Genomic DNA, 24,588 nt, shown 5'->3' with positions numbered 1-24,588 from the left:
AGAGGCCTTCTTACAACAATAAAGTAGCTATTTACTCTAAGAAAGGGAGAACAAAATTAGTGTGCGTTTTCAGTGTTCTTTATAACCAATTTTGCTTGCAATAAACTACTGTCTTTCATACCTTTTGAAATGCATTTGTGCTAAAATGGATCTCTTAAACAAGTACAGCTGGAAGAAGACTGAAAAGTCCATGCTTTCCTCACACCCTCAGTGATATTTTTTTGTTTGTTTGTTTCACAAATCTTCTTTTGGGTTTTCTATGTAACTTACAGTTGAATTACTTCTTTTAAGGTGTTCTTTTTACTTTTTATTTTCCTAGGTCAACTGTACAAACTAGAAGGGCTGAAAACCATTGCTGTCACAACCAACGGGATCAACTTAGCCAGATTGCTGCCCCGACTGAAGGAGGCAGGACTGAATGCCATTAACATTAGCCTGGATACTTTGGTCCCAGCTAAATTTGAGTTCATTGTCCGGAGGAAAGGTACAGGCTTGTCTTCTAAGGCAACTGTGTTAATACTTGCAGTAATGTTGTGATTTGTTTGGTATGTCTTTCACACTCCGTTATTTTGGGAGGGGAGTGAATTGCTGTCCTTCTGAGGCTAGGAAAAGTAGTCTATACTAGCTTATTTGGTAGTGACTCTTTTTCCTTCTTTCTACAACCCTTAGGCAGGTAGAGCCCCTTTAGTTGGAGCTGGTGGAGTAGAAGATGCTCAACTCACCACAGTCAGTGGGACTGTGACTACAGCTGCCAGTAACTGGCTGATTACTGGATCATGGGTATCAAGAGAACTCTCCAAATCTTGTGCTGGTCTCGTGTGCTGCTGTTCTTTAATACTGTTCAAAAAACCAGATGTTCCCGCTATAGCAGCCGGGGACTAAGATGCCAGAAGAACTGAACTTCTTGTCACGAATAGCGGCAGCTTCTGGGATTTATATTTGGGGCATGCTAGCAGTGGTCTCGCTTGTGATTAGTGATGTTCCCTACCTCCACTAGTTTTTAATAGGAATAAACATAAACCGTGGCTGAGGTCATTTGAGGAGGGGTACTAGCTTTGTAACTTCTCCCTGATTGAGCTAGTAATTCCAAACGAAATTTCAGAAATGCTTGGATGTGCCCAGTGTTACAGATTCTTGTTTAAGTGAATCCTAAAGCTTATCATGACGTTCAGCTTCAGGGTTGGGCTTCCTTCCACCTAAAACTGATTTGATCTTGTATCATTCTATTTCTGTCCAGTAATGTAACTTTGGCAGTCTGTGAACTTCTAATTCAGACAAAACCTGCAAGTAGCCACTAGATGGTGCAACAATGTAAGATAAATGTAGGGCAAGGGCTGTAGAAATCTGGGATGCTGTGAGAAGTAATTTCAACGTTTGAATCGCTCTGCTATCAAATCGAAGTTCTGCTGACAGGTGCAGAAAGGTGTCCTTGTCTACAGTCTCTCTGGGAGCACTTCTTCGTGTTTCTATGTCATGGTGCAGAAATGGTTCCTGTCATAAATCTGACTAGAGCATTATCCTTCCAGCATGGGCTATTGCATTAATCTGGTTGTATCATGGCACAGTTGGCTCCCAGAGGAGAATCTGGGAGTATTTAATCACAAGCAGGTGCTGACTGTGCTCTTTCCTTCTGCTCTCTGCATTTGAATATTACCTGGTTTGTGACATCCACTGGAAACAAGCCTTTCCTTTGCTACTGAAGGGGCAAAGCTGATCCTCCAGCTTCCTGAATTATATGGCCACAGCTCTTCATATCTGATTGGAAGCTGTTAGGAATGTGCTGCTTATAAAGTAAACTAAAAGTTATTGGGGGATGAGGGTAATTTTTATTTATATAAATGTTCGCTTCCTCTCTTCCCCCTTTAAAGAAAAAAAGGTCTTTAGCCACAGAGAAAGAAATTGCTCAGCTGAATAGCATAGAGAATGAACAGGAGGAGACTAAAATCTCCAAATCATAGATAATTTTTTTTTTTTAAGTCGAGATCAGGTAAAAATAGTAACACTGAGTTGGGTTTTTTCTTTTGTTAAGGGCTGAAATTATGTAAAAATACTTTTTTACTGTTTTTGAGGGTTTTTTATTTAATAGGAGGTTTCCCAGTATGGAATGAGCAGAGAATAAAGTGCCTGCCCTACTGTGCTACCCTGTCTCCTGTGTCAGTTCCAGAGGTGACAAGATATAGCTCTATTAAGGTGAGAGGGATTCCTGGTCTTAGACTCCTACAGGCTGGTAACTTCTGTGGAAAGTAAAGGTGGCATCTGATTATGGAGCTAACGTGGAACTCAAGAAACTGGGAATTAATTTTTCTGCTCCTCTGGAAACTCATTCTAGGGTTTTAAGAAAAGGCTGGAATTTTGTCTTTGGTGCAGGTGACCTGCATTACACCTGCTTTTATCCCCAAATGGTTGGGATAGAGGGAATGACTGTGAGATGATCAGAGATTTCACTGATGCATGAAAGCACATTAGAGGACCGTAATATTTCTACCTCTCCCTATCTACCACATTCTAAGGGATGAACAAATGAAAAGTACTTTCTTGCAGGTAGCCAGTCCAACCTGTTTCACAGCCTGTCCCTTCTTTTTTGTTTACTACAAGGAAAATGAGATAATATTGTCCTGTAATTGAATCATTAAGCATTGGCTTGAAGCCTTTCTTCTTGTAAGGATTAAGTGTTGGGAGGTGTTGTCCCACATAGGATTGTTCTGGATGCGTCTAAGGTTCTCTGTGCTTTAAAGTTGGCTAAAGTTATGATTTCAGAAGAAAATCTAAAAAGATGAAAATATTGAAATTTTTCATTAGGTGAAAGAGGAGAAGGGTTGTCATTTTGAAATATCAAACAAAAACTTAGAGAACTTCTGTGCCTCAACAATATTTCCTGACACAATGACATCTAGTATTCATTTCTGCTCTAGTATTTTGAAATGTTTTGATTTTATCCTTTTTGTTGTTCTGTTACCACACAGACTTTGATCTTTGATCTAGACTTTGATCTAGAAGGGATGTTTCAATAAGTATGGCAATACAAATGAACTCCTAACAGCTTTCCGTAAAGAAAAACCAAAAAACAGTTAACATCAAAATATGAAACACAGTTAGGGTTTTATTTTTTTACTGTAACAAATTTTTATTTTAAATAATCACCCTGCCCTCAAAATCTTTCAGTGGAAACAAGCTTATAGTTGTCATTAATCAGAATAGCTTACTCTGTTTTGTTGTTTGTAGAGAATTTTTGATAGCTGTTCTAAACCGCACTCTTGTGCTAGCATGGTAGGAGGTAGAACTGGGAAGGACATTGAGTTAGATACATTGCAAGCTGTAATCGTGTTCCATACCTCTACAGGGAGCTGAGCCCAAGCGTGCGAGTATTCAAACACGCGGAGTTTTTGATCTGCTGCTTGCTAGTGATTGCTTCCTGGCCTTTTTAGTTAAGTTCAGTTTCACCTTTCTGTAATCCTGAAGTCGAATATAAGGTTTTCTGAGCTGTTGCAGAGCCTTTTGATCCCATTCGTGGCTCTGGGATGTGCTTACAGCAGTCTATCATTATCTCTATTACCCCATTCAGCCTGCAAACTTGCTTAATTGGAATGAAGGCTACCACCAGTGCTGCAGACTTCCTGGGCGCATGCGAAACAAGTAGGTGGTGAAGGAGAAGGGTGACAAGTTATAACGTCAAACAGTCGCTTGCAAGAGTTAGTTTACTGTCTTCTCCTTGCTTTTCACCTCTCTTTTTGCAGCCAGGACTAGCATTAGGACCTGCTTATAAAACAATTAGCATCCTCTGCTTTCCTGTGTTCATGCTTTCTTTACCAGCCAGAAAGCAGTTAAGTGAAAGTTTCCTGTCTCTCCTTTTTTTTTTTTTTTTCCCCTGATCTTGAACACATCTGATATTAAGTATGCACAGAATATTATTGAGTTATTGCTTATTTCTGGTAAAGCACCTACAGATTAATGAAGGTATCATCTCTTCACTAAAGAATCTGAGTTTCCAGTAGATAAGAGATATGGAAAGGAGGGTGATGGACCTACACAGAAAAACATGACTAGGAACAGCACGGGGATTGTCAGCACAAACTTCTGGAAGATATTGCCCTTTTGCTAGCATGCATAAAGTATCTGCTCTTGAAGACTACAGCTTTGGAAGAAGGAGCTTAATCTCATACAGTGTTTGGTCTCTTACACCTGAGTTTAGAGTTCGGAACAGGAAGGGAATTTAGTCTGGTACTTGACAGGGCAGGAGACATTCACAAACACAGGGCTAGCAGCTGAGCAGGCCCCCTCACTGGACACGCATACCCAGAGCTCGGTACCTTGCTGTCTCATTCTTGCTACTCTCACCTTGCTTCTCTGCCAGCTGGTGAGTGTGGCAGGGAAGGAATAATATGTCAAACGTAAAACTGATATCATGATGAAAGGTCTTAACTTTGTTTAAAGTTGACAGAAGGTGTGGTTTGAATGAGATGATTAAGAGGCTTTCCTAAAGGCCTTTAGAATTCCAAAATAGCATTTTTGCTTTATTTTTCTTCCAAATTTAGGAGGTACATGTAGGGGTGAAGACACTTGTCCTAATTAACTATATCTCTCTGGGAACAGCTGACAAGTGTAGGCCACACTAAATGGTAGGGTGAGGCTGGGCGCTTCATTCCTTGAAGTCACTGCAGTTTCTGACATCTTTCGTTTTCAAGGGTCAAAGGCCAACTGAATTGCTTTCCTAAATGCTCTAATCCCCACCACGTTGTGCTCACCAATTTTACATGTTTGAAGTAGTAATAAAAATGACAATCCTGTAAAATGCCGCCTGTGATCTTCAAACTAATGGATAGTCAGTAACTTTGGGAAGCCAATTACATCTGTAGCCAGGGATGAACAGGGAATCGAGGGGCTTTTTGTTCCTAACCCCACTCCCCTCCATACATACTTTAGAAAGATCGTTTTAAAATTCACTTAGCAATATTGCTATCTGACTCAGAACAGTGATATTCTGCCATTTTAGCGAAGACGTATGTGCTGTTATTATCAAATAAACATTCATTTAGTTTTCTTTCTTCATTGCATCTGGAGGCAGTTCACAAATGCTTGCCACTCACTTTAAGAACGTAACACAAGGCAAAGGTGAAGTATGGGTAAGCAGAGAATTACACGCTAATGATACGTGGATGTCCAAAGATGCAGAAAAGCATACCAGTATTTTTGACTACCCATATACGACTTAAAAAATTTATCTCTGTGACTTGACCACAGTAACACTGGCAGCCTTTGGGGGGAGGGTGTGTGTGGGGGGGTGTGTAGCATTGAAGGCTCTTTACTTGCAGCTCTTCTTACTTGCAGCCCTGTCTACTGAATCAGATTGGGTTTTATTTGTCATCTTTTTGTCTTGTACTTAATAACCTCCTTTTGCATTCTGTTTTTAAACAAGAAAAATAAATTTTTATTCTTTTTATATCTTAGGCTTTCACAAGGTAATGGAAGGAATCCACAAAGCCACAGAACTTGGCTACCGTCCTGTTAAGGTAAACCCAGTGTTTATTTACTCTGGAGCTGTTGTCTTTTACCATAAATGGCGATAAAAGATACAGCTCACCTGATGAGGAATTTATTTTTCCTCCCTCTCTGAATAATTTTTGGTAAGACTGAAGAAAATTGTAGTAGATTGAAGATCACATCAAGAGGTGATGGGGGAAATTCGTATTATCTCCTCATGCAGCTGAGGGTACTGGTTCACTCTGCCACAAAGCCTGTCAGTTGCCTAGTTGCAGGCTACGGGGTGGTCCTGCTCTATGCTTGCCTCTTCCTACTCCCTTTATTGATTTGGCACGTGTCTGACCCAGCTGTGAACTTGGCCAAGGGGGGGTTAACAGGCAGAAAACTACCCTGCAGAAAGACATTAATTTTCTCCTGGTTTATCTCCTTCAGCCGCTTACAGCAGACTCTGAGGAGTGCCAGTGTGAGGGACAGGGAAAGGCAGTCCTCCTTTGGGCGTGCAGGTACACCAACTTAGCTGTAACATGAAACTCCACCCTAACTCAGCTGTTTGTAGTTCTGCAGCTGTGGTTCCCTTCAGTTTCACTGGTGCTTTGGAAGATGTGTAAGTGTTTTAGGCTATAGAGCTATGAAAAACACTTGAAATTAAACTAGGTTTTAGACTTTCCTGAAAGATCTTGAGAATCATGATGCATGATGCTCAGACATACAAGTCTGCCTTGCTAATGGGGAGTGTTTTAGCAACTGCACAGCTATCTGTTGTTCTTCAGATAAAGCAGAGATGACCTGATGCTCCAATGTAAATATTGTTTATGAGGAATGTGCAGAAAACTTAGTTTTAACCTATTTTTGGAGGAAGGTAGAGCTAGTCATCCTGCAGCCTGTGGTTATGGAGCGTGCTGTGAACACTTCCTGGTCTGGGGCATTTGCCTGTCATCTGCCAAAAAGAGTGCTATAGAAGGTACCCTGCCAGTACTTTTACAGCAGCCATGCAATGTAGGACTGGGGAGTGGAGTTGTCATTTTAGACAGTAAAAACTGCCATACCTTGGGTGGGTAAGATGATGCCTTTGTTACCTAGCTTTTATTAGTTTTCCATTTAGCAAGGCAACTTTAAACAACTTCGGTTAGATTGGATGCCAAAACTTACAGGCAAGTTTGGCAGAAATGATCATCTATACCATTTCAATCCTGCTAACTTCTCTCATCATCTTTTCTTTCAAAAAAAAAAAAAAAGTTCTTTCTAGCTACCTTGTCTTCTGCAAGGACTATGAAACCTTGTGTAGGAGGGAAGAAAGTCATACTCTGCTCACTAATTTCAGGTGTCTGCTTTTCCTGCAGGTAAACTGTGTGGTGATGCGAGGCTTCAATGAGGATGAACTGCTGGGCTTTGTGGATTTCACAAAAGATCTGCCCCTTGATGTGCGGTTCATAGAATACATGCCCTTTGATGGTAAGCAGTCCTGCTTTGAGATTCTTCATGGCATGGAGTCTGCCTTGGACATAAGTGAATCTGGTTGGTTATCTGGTGGTTATTCACCCATGGGCTTGTCTCTGGAAGTTTTGGTGAGCTCTTTTTGGGAATTAGGAATTGCCCTAAGTTTTACATTGTATCTTTTGCAGCTTATCTGTCTTCCCTGGATAAGTTGGAGAAGGATTAGTAGCAGGATTAGTTGGGGCTGGGACACCTACACCTACAAGGAAAACAGATTTGTGGAGAATGTAAAGGTGGTTCTCTGTTAATTAAAAAAATAAAATCCACAGTCTAAAGTTATGCTGGTTTTGTTAACTCTAGGGAATAAATGGAACTTCAAGAAGATGGTGAGCTACAAAGAAATGCTTGATACAATTAAACAGCGATGGCCTGAATTGGAGAAATTGCCCTGTGAAGCTTCCAGCACAGCCAAGGTGGGGTTAGACAAAGAACATCTGAAATGTGTCCCCATTTTTTCCCTGCCCTAAATCCCCAAATTCTCCCAAGCTCAGCATTTATATTTGACAAGCAAATTAAAAAATACTCAGTGTAGTAACTCTGGGATTTTGGTCAAGCTGCCTGCATGTGGTTTGACTCTTACTAAACACTGGTCATAGTCATAGTCACCTTTAGAAATACAGTGTGCTTACTAGATGCCTTGGTCAGCTATAAAGAATGGCAGGCTTGTATCCTGTATTTACCACTTTTGAAACTTTTGTCAGTCTCTGTCTGGCTATGACTGCACATTAACAAGTCTGATGAAACAGCTGTTCAGTGAAATAACAGTATTGCTTTAGAGTATGCAGTGTCACATGGGGGATTTCTAGCCTACATGAATCTATGGCTTATTACTGCCTGAGTAAGAACATGCCTACTTGCATCACCTGTCAGTTGATAACAATGAGAGCAAACATTTAACAAGTTTGTGAATTTCCAGGAACAGGGAGGAATAGACTGGAACCCCTGACAAAGCTGATTTTGCCTCTTTCTCTCGCGTGACCTTACAGCTGAAGAAAATCTGTGTTAAAATGTCTTCTGGTCTTCGGGAAAGTGGAGCTTTAAAAATGAGGAGTCTATATTTGACTCTTCTTTTTTTTCTCCTCTGGATTTCTTTAGAGTTATAAGGTGCCACATTTCCAGGGACAAATCAGCTTTATCACCTCCATGTCAGAGCACTTCTGTGGATCCTGCAATCGGCTGAGGATAACAGCAGATGGGAACCTAAAGGTTGGTAGTGAAACACGATTCTCTTTGCTTTCATGCAAATTTTCAGCTGAATTTCTTCCCTTAAAAGTAGCTGGGATGTAAAGTAGGATGGAAAGACACATAATTATTACCAGCTAACTCCAGTTTATCTATCCTGTATGCATTCTTGTTCAAGCTGCTAGGGAGCTGTTATATCACCTTTTTTTGGTTTCTCTGTTTTGCTAACATAGTTAACTTCAGTTGTAAAACATGGTTGCAAGGCCAGTAAATATAAACATTTATTCTAATCTTTGATTCAAAATCATCTTAAACATGTGACAAGCAGATGACTTCCCATTAAAAAAGGATCCAAGCAGCTGTGCGGGCTTGGCTTTTTGTTCCACAAGGATCCTGTCTCATTTCACCAAACATCTTCTTGCAACTTTTCTCCTTCAAGAGCAGCCTGTACATTTGCTCAATGGCTGTAGAAAAGGGAGGGATAACCATTTCCTGCCACGTTGAAACTGGCAGTTTCTGGGGGAAAATTAAAGTTTTTAATTAAAAATTGGCACTTACGCATTGTCACCTGATATTGACAACAGCTGTGCTGCTGTCTAATGTCAGATGACTGAGGCAGCCTGAAGGCCTAATGAGCTTAGGTTACATAAATGTCCCATGCTGTCTGTGTGTGTGTACATGAAGAGAAATAAAGAAAACAATCTCCATAAACGTTCTCTTTCTTCAGTAGGATAGGCCTCTTCAAAACTCTTTACTCTGAGGTTAGTATGAAATACTTGTAAAAGCCATTTATTTTATTCTTTCTTACTTCTCCTCTTTTGTTTCCTTGGATTGGCTGCAGGTGTGCCTCTTTGGGAATTCAGAAGTGTCCTTGAGAGATCACCTACGGTCAGGTGCCTCAGAGGAAGCATTGGTTCAAATCATTGGAGCAGCAGTGGGCAGAAAAAAGAAACAGCATGCTGGTATGTTTGCTGTACCTGAGAAATAACAGCAGTGACTAGGGAAAACAATGTCCTGGTACTGCTGTGGGATGCATTGACTTGCCAGGAGGAGGAAAGAAGGAAAAGTTTCTTGAATGAAGCTGCATTAACTAAGGAAAGAATTTTCCCATTTGATAAGAGTATTGTCTGGTAGAAAGCTGGTAACATACCAGTCCTGCAGTTACTCCAGAATTTGGATGTCAGTTTTGAGTCTTCTAACCTTCCACATGAGCTAGAATCCAGACCGTCTAAAAGCCTTTCAGGCTGACTTTTGTCTTCAAAGAGGTGCGAATACCATTGCTCACGATAACAACAGCAAAGTGTAAAGCTAAGCAAAAATCGATGGAGTTGTACTGGATCCCTTTTTTCTTAAAATTAGTTTGCTGTAAAATAAGTACTAAAGCTAAATTGAGCTGTCTGTCCAACTACTGCATTAACATGTTTTAGAAGTGACAAATCTCTTTTTGAGTATGCAGAGATTTGTAGCCACTCATCTAGTGCTCTGCATAAGGTCATGACACAAGGTCCATGATGATGCAGTCACATCCTCAGGCTGTATTAGTCTTTTCTGAATTTACATTGGTATAAACTATATTTCAGTCACATCTGAACCTAACCATATTTTTGTAATCTGGCTGCAGCTGGGAATGCTGACCTCTTGTACGTGAACTGGCTTCATGATCATGAAACAGTCCCCTTTACACTAAAAACAGACTTTGGCCCTTTTGTTCTCTTGCAGATTCTGCCAGATTGCTAACAGTTGGTTTTGCCTTTTTTTCGTGATGTGTAAAACAAATTTAAAGGAAGCTTTTAAATCTGAGCGTAGACTAACTTGCCAAGTACATTGGTCTGACCCAGATAAAATAGTGCCTTGTAAACATAAGGGAAGGGGTGGAGGGTTTGGTTCCTTTTCTTTTAGACCATTCATTTCTGATTTGGGAAGGGGGGGTGGGGCAGGGAGAAGAGTGTTTTCCCCTCTACTAAAGGCATTTTGCCATCAGCAGCATTTACCTGACATTGTCTGTCTTCTTCCAATTTGTGTTAATCCTAGTGTTGTCCTTGGGGCCTTCTGTGATTGAACTTCTTTGAACTGGAACACTGTTAACAGCTTATCCATAGAACTAGTACAGTTAAATAAATGCTATCGTTAAGAAACAAGATAGTCCCAAGCTGTTTCAATTCTGTAGCAGGTAGACTGTAATTCAGATTATGGAAAGCTTTCTGGGAAAGGGTTCTACAGTGTTATAGACCCATAGCAGCTGGGTGCTTGGAGACTGTGGCAGCTATGGTTTTAAATAATACCATGCTAGATTCCCCTTCCTCCAGCTCCCTCGGTCTTTATTGAGCTTTGGTTTTCCTAGCATGCAGGTTGCACTGTGAAGAGCAGAAAACTAAATATATAAACCAGATGCATGACTTAAAACCTAAAAAGCTAGGATTTTTATGTGTTCCTTATTTTATTTCTAGGCATGTTTAACATTTCCCAGATGAAAAACCGGCCAATGATCCTGATTGGTGGGTGACAAATCAGTACGTAATAAATATACCATGATTTTGTTTGGTTTTTGTCTGTGGGGGAGCAGAGCGGATTGGGCCTTTAAGTCTAACTTGTGTTTGGTTCTGGCTTAGGTTTAGGCAAAGAAATGGGTTTCTTAAAAGGCAGTTGTAGTTAAAATTATGCTGAAGTGGAAGAGGAGGAAAGGTTTAATGTCCCTACCAAGCCTTACCCAATCTTCTGATTGACAACACTGTTTTTGTTTTCTCTAATTTTGAAAGTTCATTAGTTTTCCAAAGGGAAACTTAGATAGCTTTCCTATCTAATTTCCTATCTATCTGCTTCCTTTGTACTTAACAAGAATTGTACAGTAACTAATAAGGCAGTTTGGGGTGAGTTTTATGAAATTGACTAAATTGCCATAGAAACATAAAGGATGCAGGATGGACTTTTATTCCTCAATTAAGAAATTCAACTTTGATTATAATATATAGAGCCAATAACCTGACAGAAATGCAAGTTTTCCAACTTCTTTACTTCAAAATCTGAAACTTGGGGTTTCATTCTTTTGAAATGTCCTCTTACTGCTGCAAAGTCTCAGAATACAACCGTGAAAATTGTAGTATCTCATATCTGGCCAGCCTTATGGGCAAGAGCCGTTCTTCTCCTTGTTGTGTCTATTGAAGATGTTTGCTAACTTTCCCTTCTGCTTGAAGCTCTGTCCATGAGCGATGTGGCACTGCTGGGGTTCTCTTACTGATTTTTCACATCTCCTTCAGTATGGTTTTACCTCCTCCATGCCTATGTTTCCCTGTTTTGTAAGATAGCTATCTTCCTAAATACTTTTTTCTTCCTTAGACTTAAGAAATGCTTGCAAGAGTTAGCATTGTGAGATAAATTGGAAGTTGTTCCTTATCAACGAGGGGGGGGAAATGCAGCAAGGGTGGAACAGATGAACATTATGTTTCAAACCCAAACTCTCATCCTCCTATTGATGCTCTGGAGCTGGTTAGCTGCTGTGCAGCTTAAAACAGGTACCCTTGGGGAGGGTAACGTGCATTAAATTGCAAGTCTCTGCTACAGGTGATATAGTAACTCCTCTCTTTTAAACCAAGACCCTAGTGCTTGTACTTCTGTTGCCTTTATTAGGAAATAGGATCTACAGAGGTCTTTTAACATAGGTTTTCACTGGGAATATTTTTCACTTGATGCCCCCCTTTAAAGGGCCATCATTTTCCATGTTGAGTTTTAAAGTGAATGGACTCAGTGGTGCAAGATTGTCTCTCTGTTTGCTTTTGCTCTTTTGTATTTGGCCACTGCTGTGTTGTGTTCCAGGAAAAGGGGAAAGAGGACCCTTTGTTTAAAGTGTGTATTGACTTGCTGCATGAGGAAAAATTCTGTCTTTTTTTTTTTTAAGATGAAAAGTACTATATTAAACTCTTGACAGCTCACTGAGACCTACATAATTTGTCAAGATGCCTTTGAAAGAATCCCCACACTCCAAAGTTAGCATTCATAGCAATGTTTGGATGTCTACAGATCAGATCCATCCAATTTCCTTTTGAAAAGTGCTTTAACAGAGTCTGACATACAGTAAAATAGACAGCCTGTGCAGGTCCTCCCCCAGCTGTTCCATGTCCCTTCAAGACTAAGTGCTGGCAGTCACTGCATCAGTGGAGAGACTGGAGATGAGTGGAGAATATCCCACTGTGACACATGGGGAAGCGTTAGGAGATTTCCTCATTGTGTTTTGAATTACTTACAAACTTCAAATAATGCTGGCGTGCAAGCAGTCAGTGGGGGTATGTGTGTATGGAATTAATTTAATGAAACTTAATGAATGCTGTGGAAATAACTAATTGGTTTTGCTAGTCCCAGTGAGCCAAACCTGGCTTCTTCCCTGCACTGCTGTTGTCTGATCCTTTGCTATATGGTTTGTATCCTATTTCCCCTAATCAAAATATTCCTTTTGGCAGGTTGTTCTCCTCACAGGTTTGCTTCAGTTATGGGAATTTCCTCCTTAATTTAAGTATCTCCTCCCTTCTTTTCCCTGCCTGAGATTGTGCTAGTTGGAAGCTAACACAATTAAACTTCAGGTGCAGTAATAGAATATGAGGAGATGCAGTTTGTCAGATGGTTTCAGTTGTGTTATATATAGTGCTGTAGGAAAACATTATCTATTTTTGTAGGTATATGAGCAATTTGGGTGAAGATGGAGATGACTAGGTACAAATTGAAGAAAATGTAGGTTGTTAGGAAAAGCAAAGATGCTTTGCATGCATTACTGTCTGTTGCTGTCTTTTTACTTACCACTCGAGCAAACAGTACTTCTCTTCCTTGCTCCCACCCACATGTGTTTACCCTGTGGAAGTAAGTATTTGCCTTTGCAGTCCAGCTTCTGCTGAAGACAAGACACCTTGCCAGGGGTTTAACTTCAGCTGTAAAGCTAATCAAGGAATCCAGAAGAACAGAGTACTTTGAGTTCCTGGATTTTAAAAGGAATATTCAGGTTAGGCCCCACTGTATAAAGAGAGAGGGAAAGAAAGGAGGAATAAGCACAATTTTCTGTGCTCTTCTAAAGCAGAGCAATGTTGCACACAAAACATTTATGTGCATTTAATCCAATCCCTCTGAGGGTAAACACATTACCACTAAACTTGCAGGAATCTTAATTTTAGTGGGTAGGCCATCAGCTGTAGATCAAAAAGGGCCTTTGCCTGAATTTTGAGTATTGCAGTGATTAAAAAAAGATCATGAAATCTACGGTTGATTTAAGCTTCAGTAAAGGGCACTTTCAGGTCAATGCTTGGAGGGTACTCTGGATGAAAAAGGTGCTAAGGGCATCAGTCTTCTTATAGCAGAGGCTGGGACTAATGAGGAAGAAATTGGTTTGGTTTTCAAAAAAGAGGGTGGGGGGCACAACCAATGCCTTGTCCACACTGTGTCTTTGTCATGTGGACAGTCCAAGGTGATACCTGTAGGTCTGGGCAGTAGAGGTAGCTCAGCAAGGTGCAGAGGCCAGGAAGTTGCTTTGATTCACCTGTGGGCAGTCTGAAAACTCATGAGTAAGGGTGTCCCTGAATACCAGAGCTACCCAAGGAGGTTATTCAGCAAAACCCAATTCCCAGTTTCTCAAAGCAGAGCAAAGAGAGCAGGAGCTCCAGAAAAAGAGAAACATGCTTATCAATGAACCTATTAAACTAGGGCTTAGCCACTTACCCCTCTGTACTGCTTTCTCTTTACTTACTTACAAAACAAATCACTTCTTTCATGTGAAAAAGACTCCTTCTGTCTTGACACTTGGCACTTAGCCCTGTGCAAATGCCAAAACCAAGGGATTAAATGGTGAAAAGGGGCAGGAGGGCTTACTACCTCTCTGCCAGCTGGGAGCTCTGCCAGCTTGACTTGGAACGTACTTCTGAGTAGATTTAAAACCTATCTGTCAATGAGGGGAGCGTGGTTTTTTCCAGTGCTTAAACTTCATCTGTCATTAATGTGGTAAGAGCTGGCAGCAAGAAGTGAGGTTCCCATCACAGAGCCACCCTCTGAGCTTGTAGACAGTGCAGTTGCAGATGCGGTGCTTCTGGTCCCTGCTGTCCTCAAGTGCTGGCATGACCCTTCCCTGCAGAAGGAGCTGAAAGCAGGAAGTGCAGCCGCCTGTGCTAGGAGGAAGGTGGTTGGAAAGGCAGACTTGAGAATCTGAGTGCAAAAATTTCCTATTAACCCTGCCAGGCTTTCGAAAGAAGACTGGTGCTGGGATAATCTCAAATGGATGCTGAGATGCTGTGACTTGCTTTTCTTCAGAACTGATGGTCCTATAAGCTTTCTTGGCTGCTGTTTCTCAATAAGTGTTGATACTTTTTGAAAGCAAGTTGTTTCTTCTTGCCAGGGACCTTGAAATAAGTGTTTTGAGTCTTGGGGTTTGTAATAACAAACCAGCAAATGCAGGGAACTGATGAGAGAGAAGAGAAAGAGCTTGAGGAGAAAAGTGGATGTTTGCAGGCTTATTGAGGTTTTTGCAATACAGAAAGTCCTAAGCAGTGCTCTGACAGGGTTCTCAGCTACTGCAGACTTAGCTTTCCAGTTATAAGATGTATTCTCATGTTACTTTTTTTTTTTTCCCCAGAGCCTGCATTGATGTCATTCCCACTATGCCAAGATGCCCTACAGAATCCCCCAAATTCAAAACAGTGGGGCCACACATTTAGCCGTTGGCCGACTTTGAGAGCAAGTTTACCCAAACAAATGGGAAAAGCATTAATGAAAAATAAGCTTACAGGACAACTTTCCCTGCCAGGATCTCACCCAGAGCAACAGTGGCACATAACAACAGGAATTCTACAAACCCAGCTCCGAGGCTGCTGTGTCTTCCAGAAGGACCCAAGCTCCATGTTTGACACAAAGTGCCTTGAGGCTTCTCCTGTTAGCCAAGCTTCTGTGAACTGTCAGTCCAAAGAGGCAAGTCCAGGATCTTGCACCGAGGTACCTCATGCCTCTGACCACTTGACGCACACTGATGAGGAAGGACGGGCCACAATGGTAGATGTTGGAGGGAAACCAGATTCAAGAAGAAGTGCTGTTGCTGGTGCTGTGGTTCGCCTGGGTGAGAAGGCATTTGGGATGGTGAGGCAGAACCAGGTGAAAAAAGGGGATGTGCTGGCAGTAGCCCAGATTGCAGGAATTCAGGGAGCAAAGCTGACCAGCCAGTTGATCCCATTGTGTCACAACATCCCCCTCAACCATGTTGAGGTGTCTCTGAGCCTGGATGAGGCCAGATACGCAGTGGTGATTCGCAGCTCCTGTCAGACCTGGGGGAGGACAGGTGTGGAGATGGAAGCTCTAACAGCTGCCAGCCTGGCTGCCCTGACTGTGTATGACATGTGCAAAGCAGTTACTCATGACATTGTGATCGAAGAAGTAAAGTTGCTTAGTAAGACAGGTGGGCAGAGGGGAGACTTCTCAAGGGTCTAGATCATATCCGGACACCTCCAGCCCTCCAGGTGACCACTGCTTATGTTCAGCTTCTCAATGAACTCCTTTTGCTCAGCTGGTAGGCTTGGAGACCTCAGCAGGTGCACCATACAACAACCCTATGACTCCAGTTTTGCCTTACCCTGTCAGCTTACTGCTGGGTGAACAGTGGAGGCACTTATCCCTGTTGCTAACCATCTGTGTGTTTTAGAGGACAGACTTCTCCACTCTGCCAATACCTTCATTTCAGTATCCTCACCAGGAGCAAAGATTCCTAGTTATACCACAGAGGTTTGTTTTTTTTTTTTTTTTCTTCTTGCTGTGAAATATTCACAGCTGCTGTCATCACACCGTGCAACTGTGAGCTCTGGAAATGAAGCAAGTGCTGAAAGTGCTGTTATTTGGCAACTATTTTTAAGTCAAGGATTAAGATTTCAGAATTGTGTCTGTCCCTCTGACCTCCCTAGTTGAATTTAGAAGGTGACAGTGAGAAGAACATAGCTGGGGAACCTGACCATATAGCAGAGATTATAACTGTGGAACAGCCAGGGTCAGAGGGGCAGCTCCCATCCCTTTGCAGTGCTACTGCTTCCCTTGCCTGCAGGTGGGAAATATCCACATATCCATTTCAAAAGAAAAAAAGATGGCAGCTGCCCAGCTCTCTGCCTTGAGTGCTCTGTAAAACATGATGTAGAAGCAGAGGATTTCTGGGTTTGGAAGGATTATTTTGCTGATCTGAAAGATACCTTTTACAGTTTTAGAAGCATGTTCCAACATTTTGACCTTAGCACTCAAATACATTGAGGCCTAGTTACTGCATGCTTAATGGCTTAATTATGCCACGCACAGAAGTAGGTGTCAGCTCTCCCTGACTTTAGAATTAAATGTCACACCAAGCCCCAGAAGACTCCCAGTTTTTTAATCCTACAGTGCAGCTCCTAGTAACCAGCAGCCTGACAGATAAAACAAACTTTAAGACTAGTAGCCACTTGGAAGAGTTAAGGTAGTTGCTGTTGCCTCAGCCAGAGTGTTTTTGTGCATGTTTCTCTAATTTGCTTTCATGAAGTCTTCTGGCCTCAGAGCACTTAAGTGTCCCCATAAATGTACCAGCAGCCACTGTCATGTAGCATTAAATAGCTTTGATTAATTGACTATCCTAGATAAGAAATTACTTGACATTTTGTTAATACTGATGGATCCTTTTCAAATATTAATTTATTTGCTCTAAACAGGGTATTTTCAACTTTGGTTTACTTGTTTTCTGGTGCTTATGGCTAACGTGAAGTCACATATGATTCAGGGTGCTCCCTCTCCATACGCACAGAGAGTTGAAGACAGCTCTAATAACATCAGAGAGGCTACCAAAAAAGCATCTTAAAGCAGGTAGCTGCTTCTCATGAAATAAGGTGAAATTACTGTGAGCAACAGAAAGCACACACCACACTGTCACGCACGTCCTGCTCACTTAAAGTAAGTGCAGGTCTAAGATGAGGAGGCAATGTTTTAGTACAACTGTCCTTGCTTATCCTTTACAAATCTCATACCTTAGTTACCACAGAAGGCGCTTTTTCCATTGAAGGTGAATTCATTTGATTCTGTATGAGGTAAGGCACATACAATGACCCACATAGAAGCTACAGCTGAAAGGGGAAGGAGCCTGGAAAGCTTGGTGCCCAAACTCCATAAGCATTTGTGTACCTACATTCAGTGTTATAGTCCTGATTCCCTTGATATCACTGATCTAAGTTAACAGTAGAGGCACTCCTGCTCCTTCCCAGGAGTGTACCTAGTACTGCCGTACTGAGCACCAGTCCCAGCTCACCCTGCAAATGAGACCTTGTTCATCTGTGGAGCTGCTGCACTGATAGCGCAAATGTTTCCATAGCTCAGCATGGAAACAAATTGCCAGGAAAAGGAAGCACGTGTGTAACCTGCTAAGTTAACTGACTTACGCAAGCACTTAACTCCCCCCACCACACATAACACACCCTGCCCTCCCTGCCTTCACCCAGTCTCTAGATAATTTTGAAAACTAAAAGGGGACTAGACATACTCAGTAGTAATAAAATGATGCTTTGGGGCATACGATTCTTTGGCTTCTGAGAAGTTTGCTGTCATGCTGTAAAGCTCACACAAAGCACTGAAGACCATACAAGGGACTACAGAGCACATGCACGACTACCACGCACATCTTACTACTTACGCACATTTCACTACTTTCTTGGGTTGAGAGTGGCTGGAAGCTTTGGGCAAAGGCTTTGGTGCCATTTTTGCTCCTGTCACAGTGAGTCTTGAAACTGTGCACATGGATAGATAATGAACCAAGCATGAGTCAACAGAACGTTTTGCGAGAGAAATGAGCCGGTGGCACTGTATGTGTCAGTGGTGTTGGGTGGGCAATGGTGTAATACACATTGATGAACTGACTACTTTTTGGAGGCTTGCTTTTTTTTGTCCGCTGCATTTTTAATAAATACTAGTTGTAATGGAGTATGTTGCGCATTACTTTGAATACCCTTTTTATTCATTCAGAGGGTTTTAATCCACGAGCTTCTATGAATAGTTAACTTGGGACAAGCAACGGGATAGACTTTATAAGTTGCAATGATTAGTCAGCAATTAGCAAGGGATCAGTCACAATAACTTAAAGGAATCTATTTTGTTGTTGTTGTTGCATGAAACTCATCTTTATCTGGCTGTTCTTAAACTGAGTAATCCTGTAGGCTTAGCATCATGATTTATCATCTCTCACCATTATCCCACCTTCTCCTACATGCCTGTTCTGAGTCAGTGGATGTGTATAACCCTGCTGCTTTGTGTTGCAGAGTAACATAAGGAACTGGTGCCTCCAGAGCTCTGCCTCTTAGTCTGAGTGACCATGCACTGCAACTGAGGTCCAGGGAAGTGCCTGTATAGAAGTCCATCCCTCCTGAATCATGAATAACTTAAAGGGAAATTCCCCTTCTGATCCATCTGAGCTTCCAAGAAAGCTCTCACCTCTTCTGCTATCGAGAAGGCCTGTTCCTACCCGAGGAAGTTTAGTTGGTTGAGCTGTTCACTGTGATCAGCCACACGCTGCAGCCCCACAGGAAGCCAAGGACCCCAGTGCAGGGGCAGAGGCAGCAGCTGTACTGCCAGAGGGTCTCTCCAAGTACAGCCTCCAAATGCTGCTGTTCCTGGGACGATAGCACAGAGCTTTACATCCTTTTTCTAGGGGCTGCTTCCTAATTTGGACCTAGGTTTTTGAAGATTTAATCAAAAGAAATGGTATAAAGCACCGAGCCCACCACCTCCTTCTCCTGAAGGGTGCCGTAAGAGCACAAGTTGCACCTCTAACACGGTGCATGCTGAACACAACACGAATGCAAATATTGCAGATCATGGCAGCCCTCAGAATCCATGTGCGGTATAGCTTTTGCCTGCTGGAAACTCCCACTTGTGCCAGCTAATGTCCCATTTGTACGTTATTGTCTGTTCACTGCTAATCCAGCCTGCGTCTTTTGTGGCAGCTCAGCCTGTCTTTCCTTCATGGCCACATCCTGAGGCTAGTTACCCCACCCTCAGACTGCCCTGGAAAAAATTGGATGCAGCATATAAAGGAGAAGCCAGCAGAACCTAGTCACTAAGTATTCTTAAAGAGATTAAATCTACGTCAAAAAGAGCAAAAGAGCAGTGCTTTCAGAAAGTGCTGGGGGAAGAATAGTGAGGAATAGAGGGAAGATGCAGCACAAAATACCTTAGGAAGGGACCTCTTCTTCCGAATGGGAACCACTCAAAACCAGACTCAAAAAGCAACAACAGCTGAGCGCTAAAAAGGGGAATGCATTTTTTAGCTATTCTAAGCCACTGGTGACCTGCAGTAATTCTCCTTAAGTCGCTGATGTTACTCAGCTTTACGTGGGATTTGACTAAACAGAATCTGGCCCTTCATCCCACCCCTTCCTTGGCCCTTTGCTAGTTTGCAGCTCCTTCTGGCTGGCTCAGCAGCAGTTATGCAGGCATGTAACAGCTTAAAAATGGCTGTAACATCATGTGTGCTTTGGCCAGGGCACAGGACTGCTAATTAGTTAAATGGAAACACAGTTCACTTCCCTCCACTTACAGAGCCTTGCTCCAAGAGAAGCTTAGCATTTCAGGGAACCTAAAAACAGCTGGAGGAGTCACTGGTTGCAGTGGGCTGATACGCTTTCACTTTTTTGAGACTTCAGGTTAAAGCCTCAACTCCGGTCTCAAAAGCCAGTGGATCTGAGGAGCACTGCAAAGCCATGATGATGGCAGGCAAACCCCTGACATGTCTGGCACGCTCCCTGGAAAGGCACAGGGTGGAGCAGCCAAATCATTTTTCATAGGCTAGGGCTGAAGGACTTTGCATGAGCTCAGTGCATCCTGTCATAAGAGCAGATTCTCATTTTGGTCACAACAAGCTCATACAGCGGTAGCCGAGACACAAATCCAGCTCTCTCTACTTTGCTCTGTCCCTCGATGCTGCCAGTGCCATGTTTAGAAAGCTTTCAGTTTAGCACCTCTATTTTTGTACTTATCCTGTCTGCTCCTTTTGGGGGCGAAGGGTACTCAAAATAACAGCGGTGAAGCGCAGCTGAGAGCAAGTTTACCCGAAGGGCCAGGTGCCCCAAGGCACTGCTGAGCCTTGCTCCGAGCAGAGCTGTGCGACAAACCGGGCATTGCTCGGTCACGCTCACAGCCCGACTGCAACAGCACGGCCGTGGCCATCAGGCAAGCTGCCGAGGGTCCGCGGCTCTCCAAGGTGCCATCCATACGACACTTGCTCCATGGAACAAAGCTTCACACTTCATTACTGCTTAAGGGTTGCTTCCAGAACCCCAAATTAGCAACAGTATTACAGGGACCATTGCTTCATCAACAGAGAGAACATAGAGCTTATCCTCAAATTCTGGAGAACCTGCTCAAAACCAGAAACTCTCAGCACTACTAAGCTGTTCCTGCAGGGATTTAGTCTTTAAATACATGCAACAGAAACGGTCTCTTCTATATCCATGATACTTCCAGGGTGCACAGCTGAAAGGACACAAGGCCAGCAAAAGCAAAGTTTCTAGTTCCAATGTCAAGGGCAGCTTGGCTGCAGTGTGACAGGAGTGACAGGAGGCGGGGGAGGAAGAGGAGGAGAGAGCAGAAGGGTCAGGCAACTGTAAAGTTGTGTTAATATTATGCTTGGAAAAATAACCCATGCTATCAGATACATGGCCGCTCCATTAGTCATGCCCTAGGCCAGCTACCAGCTGGTGCACATTGTGGCACAGCTCCATCAACGTCAGCAGAGCTGCGCAGCATCGCACCAGGCAGAGACCTGGCCAGTAGCATCTGCTCCTGTGGGCCCGGGAGAGAGGGGTTTCAGCTGCACAGCTCTGACCTGCCATTGCTGCCACTTCCCAAGGCCTTAACGAACTCCCATTTCATTAACAGGGTCATTTTGGCACTCAAGCCTCCCCACACACAGAGTTCCAGCGAGGCTGGGATTGCTGCTGTCTCGAGGCAGCACATGGGGCTGCATCCTCCCTCCCATCCCATCCCATCCCATCCCCTCTCCTCCCCAGCTGCCACCCACAGTCTCTGCTCTTCGGAGAGCCGCCTTTCCCCACCCTGGACCTGACGCTGAATGGAAATGTTTTAGCTCTGTGTGGCTCATTTGGCCTCTGCAGATCAACTCCTGGGGCCATCCTCAGCCCAGATCCAAGAAATGAGCTGAGCTGAGGGAAGGGAATAATTTCTGCTGCCCCTGAAGCCTCATCTCTCCTATTGCAGCTGGCAGCTCCAAAGGCTCCATCCTGCCAAGACTGAATCTTAATTGGGATCAGTGGAAAAGAGAAGCTGCTGCCAGGGCCGCCCTGATCCCAGGCTTATAGAGAATATGGGCAGAGCTTGCCCAGCCCCACAGGAGAGGGCCGTCACTAGGGTTTACAAAATAAAATAAAACTCCCTCCAGACCTGTGGTATCAGTGGAAGCAGCAGGCTGAGGCCAAGGAGGAGAGGAGACGGCTTAGCCAGGTAGTTTGCAGAGGAGAAGCAGGCAGAACCACACCACATGGAAAATCCTCCTGCCCTCACAGCCTGCAGGGAAGGGAAGCTACCAGCAAGGCCGAGGGGCAGCCAGCAATCCCGAGGCCCCGCAGTGAATCCAAATACAACAACCAGCCCTGAACAAACATGCACAACTGTCACAGTCTTGCCCAGAAACGCTCCTGCCAAGGGCTATAGGATAAAGGACAAGATAAGCTTGTCTTCTCGTGCGAGAAAGACCAGAGCAAAACCTCGTCAAGCATCCTGTCTGCCTGTGGCAGCAGGATGCTACATGATGCTTTTTCCAAGTCGCAGACACTGATTTCAAGCCCACTCACTACAAAGACCGTTGCCAGAGCTCACTCATAACTCCACGATTAGGCACAGTCTAGCCACCCCTTTGGCTCTGAGGAGACACCCAGAGGTGTTACTGCCAACTCCTAATGCACCCAAGATGGATGCTCCTGACTCAATGTCCTTATAAACGCAGTGTCCTGTCATCTCAGCCACCATTTTGTCCCAGCAGCAGCAGCAGCAACGTGCAGCAGGAGCGGAGCAAAGCAAGTAGCCAGCAGTCTGGATGATTTTGACACCATTTGTTCCATGTCGCAGATTTAGGTGCACCTTTGAAGTTCCTACATCAGAGAAAGCTGCTGTGGTAAGGTCTTGCTCAGACTGGGAGCTTTAGAAGAGCCCCCCTTGGCTGGCTCAGGGGGACAGGGTTCCCAGCAGCTTATGCAGCAGATGCCATGCAGGCATCTCGGAGCTGCTGGACCTGAGCAGCGAAAACGGGCTCTTGCTCTGGTAAAATGGCTTTAACGGGATTTTCCAGCCAGCAAACATGCTTTGACAGACACACCCAGGACATTCAGCCATAAGCAACACAACTGCGTGCAGAAGGCTCTTGGCCAGCCAGACTGGGAGGGGTATTTAAACACAAGTTTCTTGCATTCATCTTTATAGCCTGCTATTTCCCTCCCGGCTCGGTGAGGATGCCTCAGAGCACATCCCTCTGAGATGTCCCAGATGCAGCAAAGGCATGGCCAGTAACACTTAGCCCATCACCGGTAAACCATAGCTTTTGCAAACCTATGCCAGAGAACTCTAGCTGAACCCCAGCAGCTGGAGGGGTTTTCATTTCCACTTCTCCAAGGCTGGTATTTCAAGGTGTTTTTATTTCTTTTTAATCAATGCACATGGCCAGCTCCAGAGGGGGCTGAAGAAGGGGAGGGAGGCAGTGCAGCCACTGTATCTGTGCAAAGTAGTTCCACATGCAAGCAAAACGGGGCTCGACTTGCTCAGTGCGTGTTTTGCAGTGCGGTTACGGGCCGTCATTCCACCTCCACAAAGCTGTTATTTATTTACTTAAAGACTTGCATTCCGTGGAAAAAGATGCCCCAAGATAGCACTGTGTTTCTAAAATTAAGCCCAGCTGGCTGGAGTGGGGAGCAAGTGAGCGAGGACTCCTGTGCTCCCACCAGCAGTGGGAACAGGGCCCCCCATGTCCCGGACTCCCCCACCCTCACCGAGCTGCAGGAGAGCCTGGCAAAATGCCTCCTGTGTCCTCAGCCAAGAGGGAGGCAGTTCCCTGGGAAGCCAGGCTCCGACCAAGCACCCTACCCAAAACCAGGAGTGCCACCGCTTCCTTGGGGATGAGGGTTTAGTAGCAGTCACTGCACTTCCTTCCCCGGCAGCCCTGGGAAAGCCCTCGCCCTGCTGCAGGAGAGCGGACATCCCACCAGGCATCTGACACGGGTTTGAGCGTGGCCAGAAGCCCTTTAACATAGTTGGTGGGGACGGGCTGCATTCCTGAGCCTCATCTCCTATCTGACCTGGCCAAGATTTTCTTCCAGTTCATGTGTCGCTCGTAGCTTCCTCCTTACAGTGAAGCTCATTTAGCCCTCGCTGTTGTAATCTAAGTTAAGAAACCTGCTTTCACAAAAACCATTTATAGAAGGGAAGGGGAAAACCCAAGTGTTCCTCCAACCTCGCATGGCACCAGCAAGAATTTCCCCCCCAGACACGCTCTTGGCACCTGTCCCCCCGCCCGACACACGTGCACAGGGGCTGCCTCTACCTCAGCAAGCAGCTCAGCTCAGAAACGAGTGCATCAGCTTATCGGAGCAGCTGGTGCCGGAGCTGCTGTTCGGGGGTTTTGCACTGGCCTAGATTTAGCCCCGTCCCTCAGACAAAGCGTCTCCCCGCACGCACGGCTGAGGCTCTCCAAAGGACCGGCTGGATGCTGACGCAGCCCCCCGTGCCCGTTGGGGCTGGGAGTGCCTCGGAGGCGCTTGGGAAGCAAAGCTCCCAGGAATGGCGGAGGTGGCTCCACGAGGGCCACGGGTGGGATGGTGGGGTTCAGCCCCAAACCTCGCTGCTCTGCACCGAAGGCTCACGTGGGTGCGGGAAGAGGAAAGATGGCAAAGAACTGTGAACCAGAACCAGCAGTGGAAGAAATGGGGATGGCTGAGCGGGACAGCTGAGCAACAGGGAAAACGATGAAAACGCTGGTGAGGTCAGGGGTGCCGGTGCAGCTGCTGCCCCCAGGCACAAGTGCCAGCTCCCCCATGGCCCAAGAACCATGCCCTGTCCTGAGCACAGGCAGGAGCTGCTGCTCTCCCAGCTACAAGCAAAGAGACAGTCCCTGGCATCCCATGAAGCTTGTTGCAACCAAGGCAGGACGAAGAGGACAGTCCCCCCACTACAGGCCTGGACCACGATCCAGGAGGACCTGACCACAGGGATGTGGGCCAGACCAACGTGTCATGCTTGGTAAGTCACTCAAATTATCGTTTGCAGGTGGGACACTAACCCGGCCTTCCTGTCGTTCTGTGCGCTCAGCAGTGAGTGCCTGGAGACAGATTTGCAAGCCTGACATGCATCTGGAGAAGGTAATGTTTGCCACCAGATTGATGAGGTTGCTTTTAGCAGATGTGGCTTTTGTCCCTCGGT

The 24,588-nt window shown here is 44.4% G+C and overlaps 1 protein-coding gene across 3 annotated transcripts in view; it reads left to right on the top strand.

Moving 5' to 3' along the window:
- MOCS1 (molybdenum cofactor synthesis 1) overlaps positions 1-18,090 on the top strand; it is a 31,417-nt gene extending 13,327 nt beyond the window's left edge. The window contains exons 4-11 of one of the 3 annotated variants that reach the window (XM_075496212.1): positions 320-484; positions 5,446-5,507; positions 6,819-6,930; positions 7,273-7,385; positions 8,068-8,178; positions 8,996-9,116; positions 10,602-10,649; positions 14,756-18,090. In XM_075496212.1, coding sequence (XP_075352327.1) covers positions 320-484; positions 5,446-5,507; positions 6,819-6,930; positions 7,273-7,385; positions 8,068-8,178; positions 8,996-9,116; positions 10,602-10,649; positions 14,756-15,600 — 1,577 coding nt within the window. In that variant the 3' untranslated portion in view covers positions 15,601-18,090. Of the gene's footprint in view, positions 1-319; positions 485-5,445; positions 5,508-6,818; positions 6,931-7,272; positions 7,386-8,067; positions 8,179-8,995; positions 9,117-10,601; positions 10,665-14,755 lie in introns of all 3 variants that reach the window. The other 2 variants (XM_075496215.1, XM_075496214.1) reach the window with 2 other exon arrangements.
- Positions 18,091-24,588: the final 6,498 nt, after the last annotated feature.

Source organism: Mycteria americana, chromosome 3 (assembly GCF_035582795.1).
Source record: "Mycteria americana isolate JAX WOST 10 ecotype Jacksonville Zoo and Gardens chromosome 3, USCA_MyAme_1.0, whole genome shotgun sequence".
Taxonomy (NCBI): Eukaryota; Metazoa; Chordata; class Aves; order Ciconiiformes; family Ciconiidae; genus Mycteria; species Mycteria americana.
The sequence above is the reverse complement of the archived record's forward strand: the minus strand, read 5'-3'. Positions and strand labels throughout refer to the sequence as shown.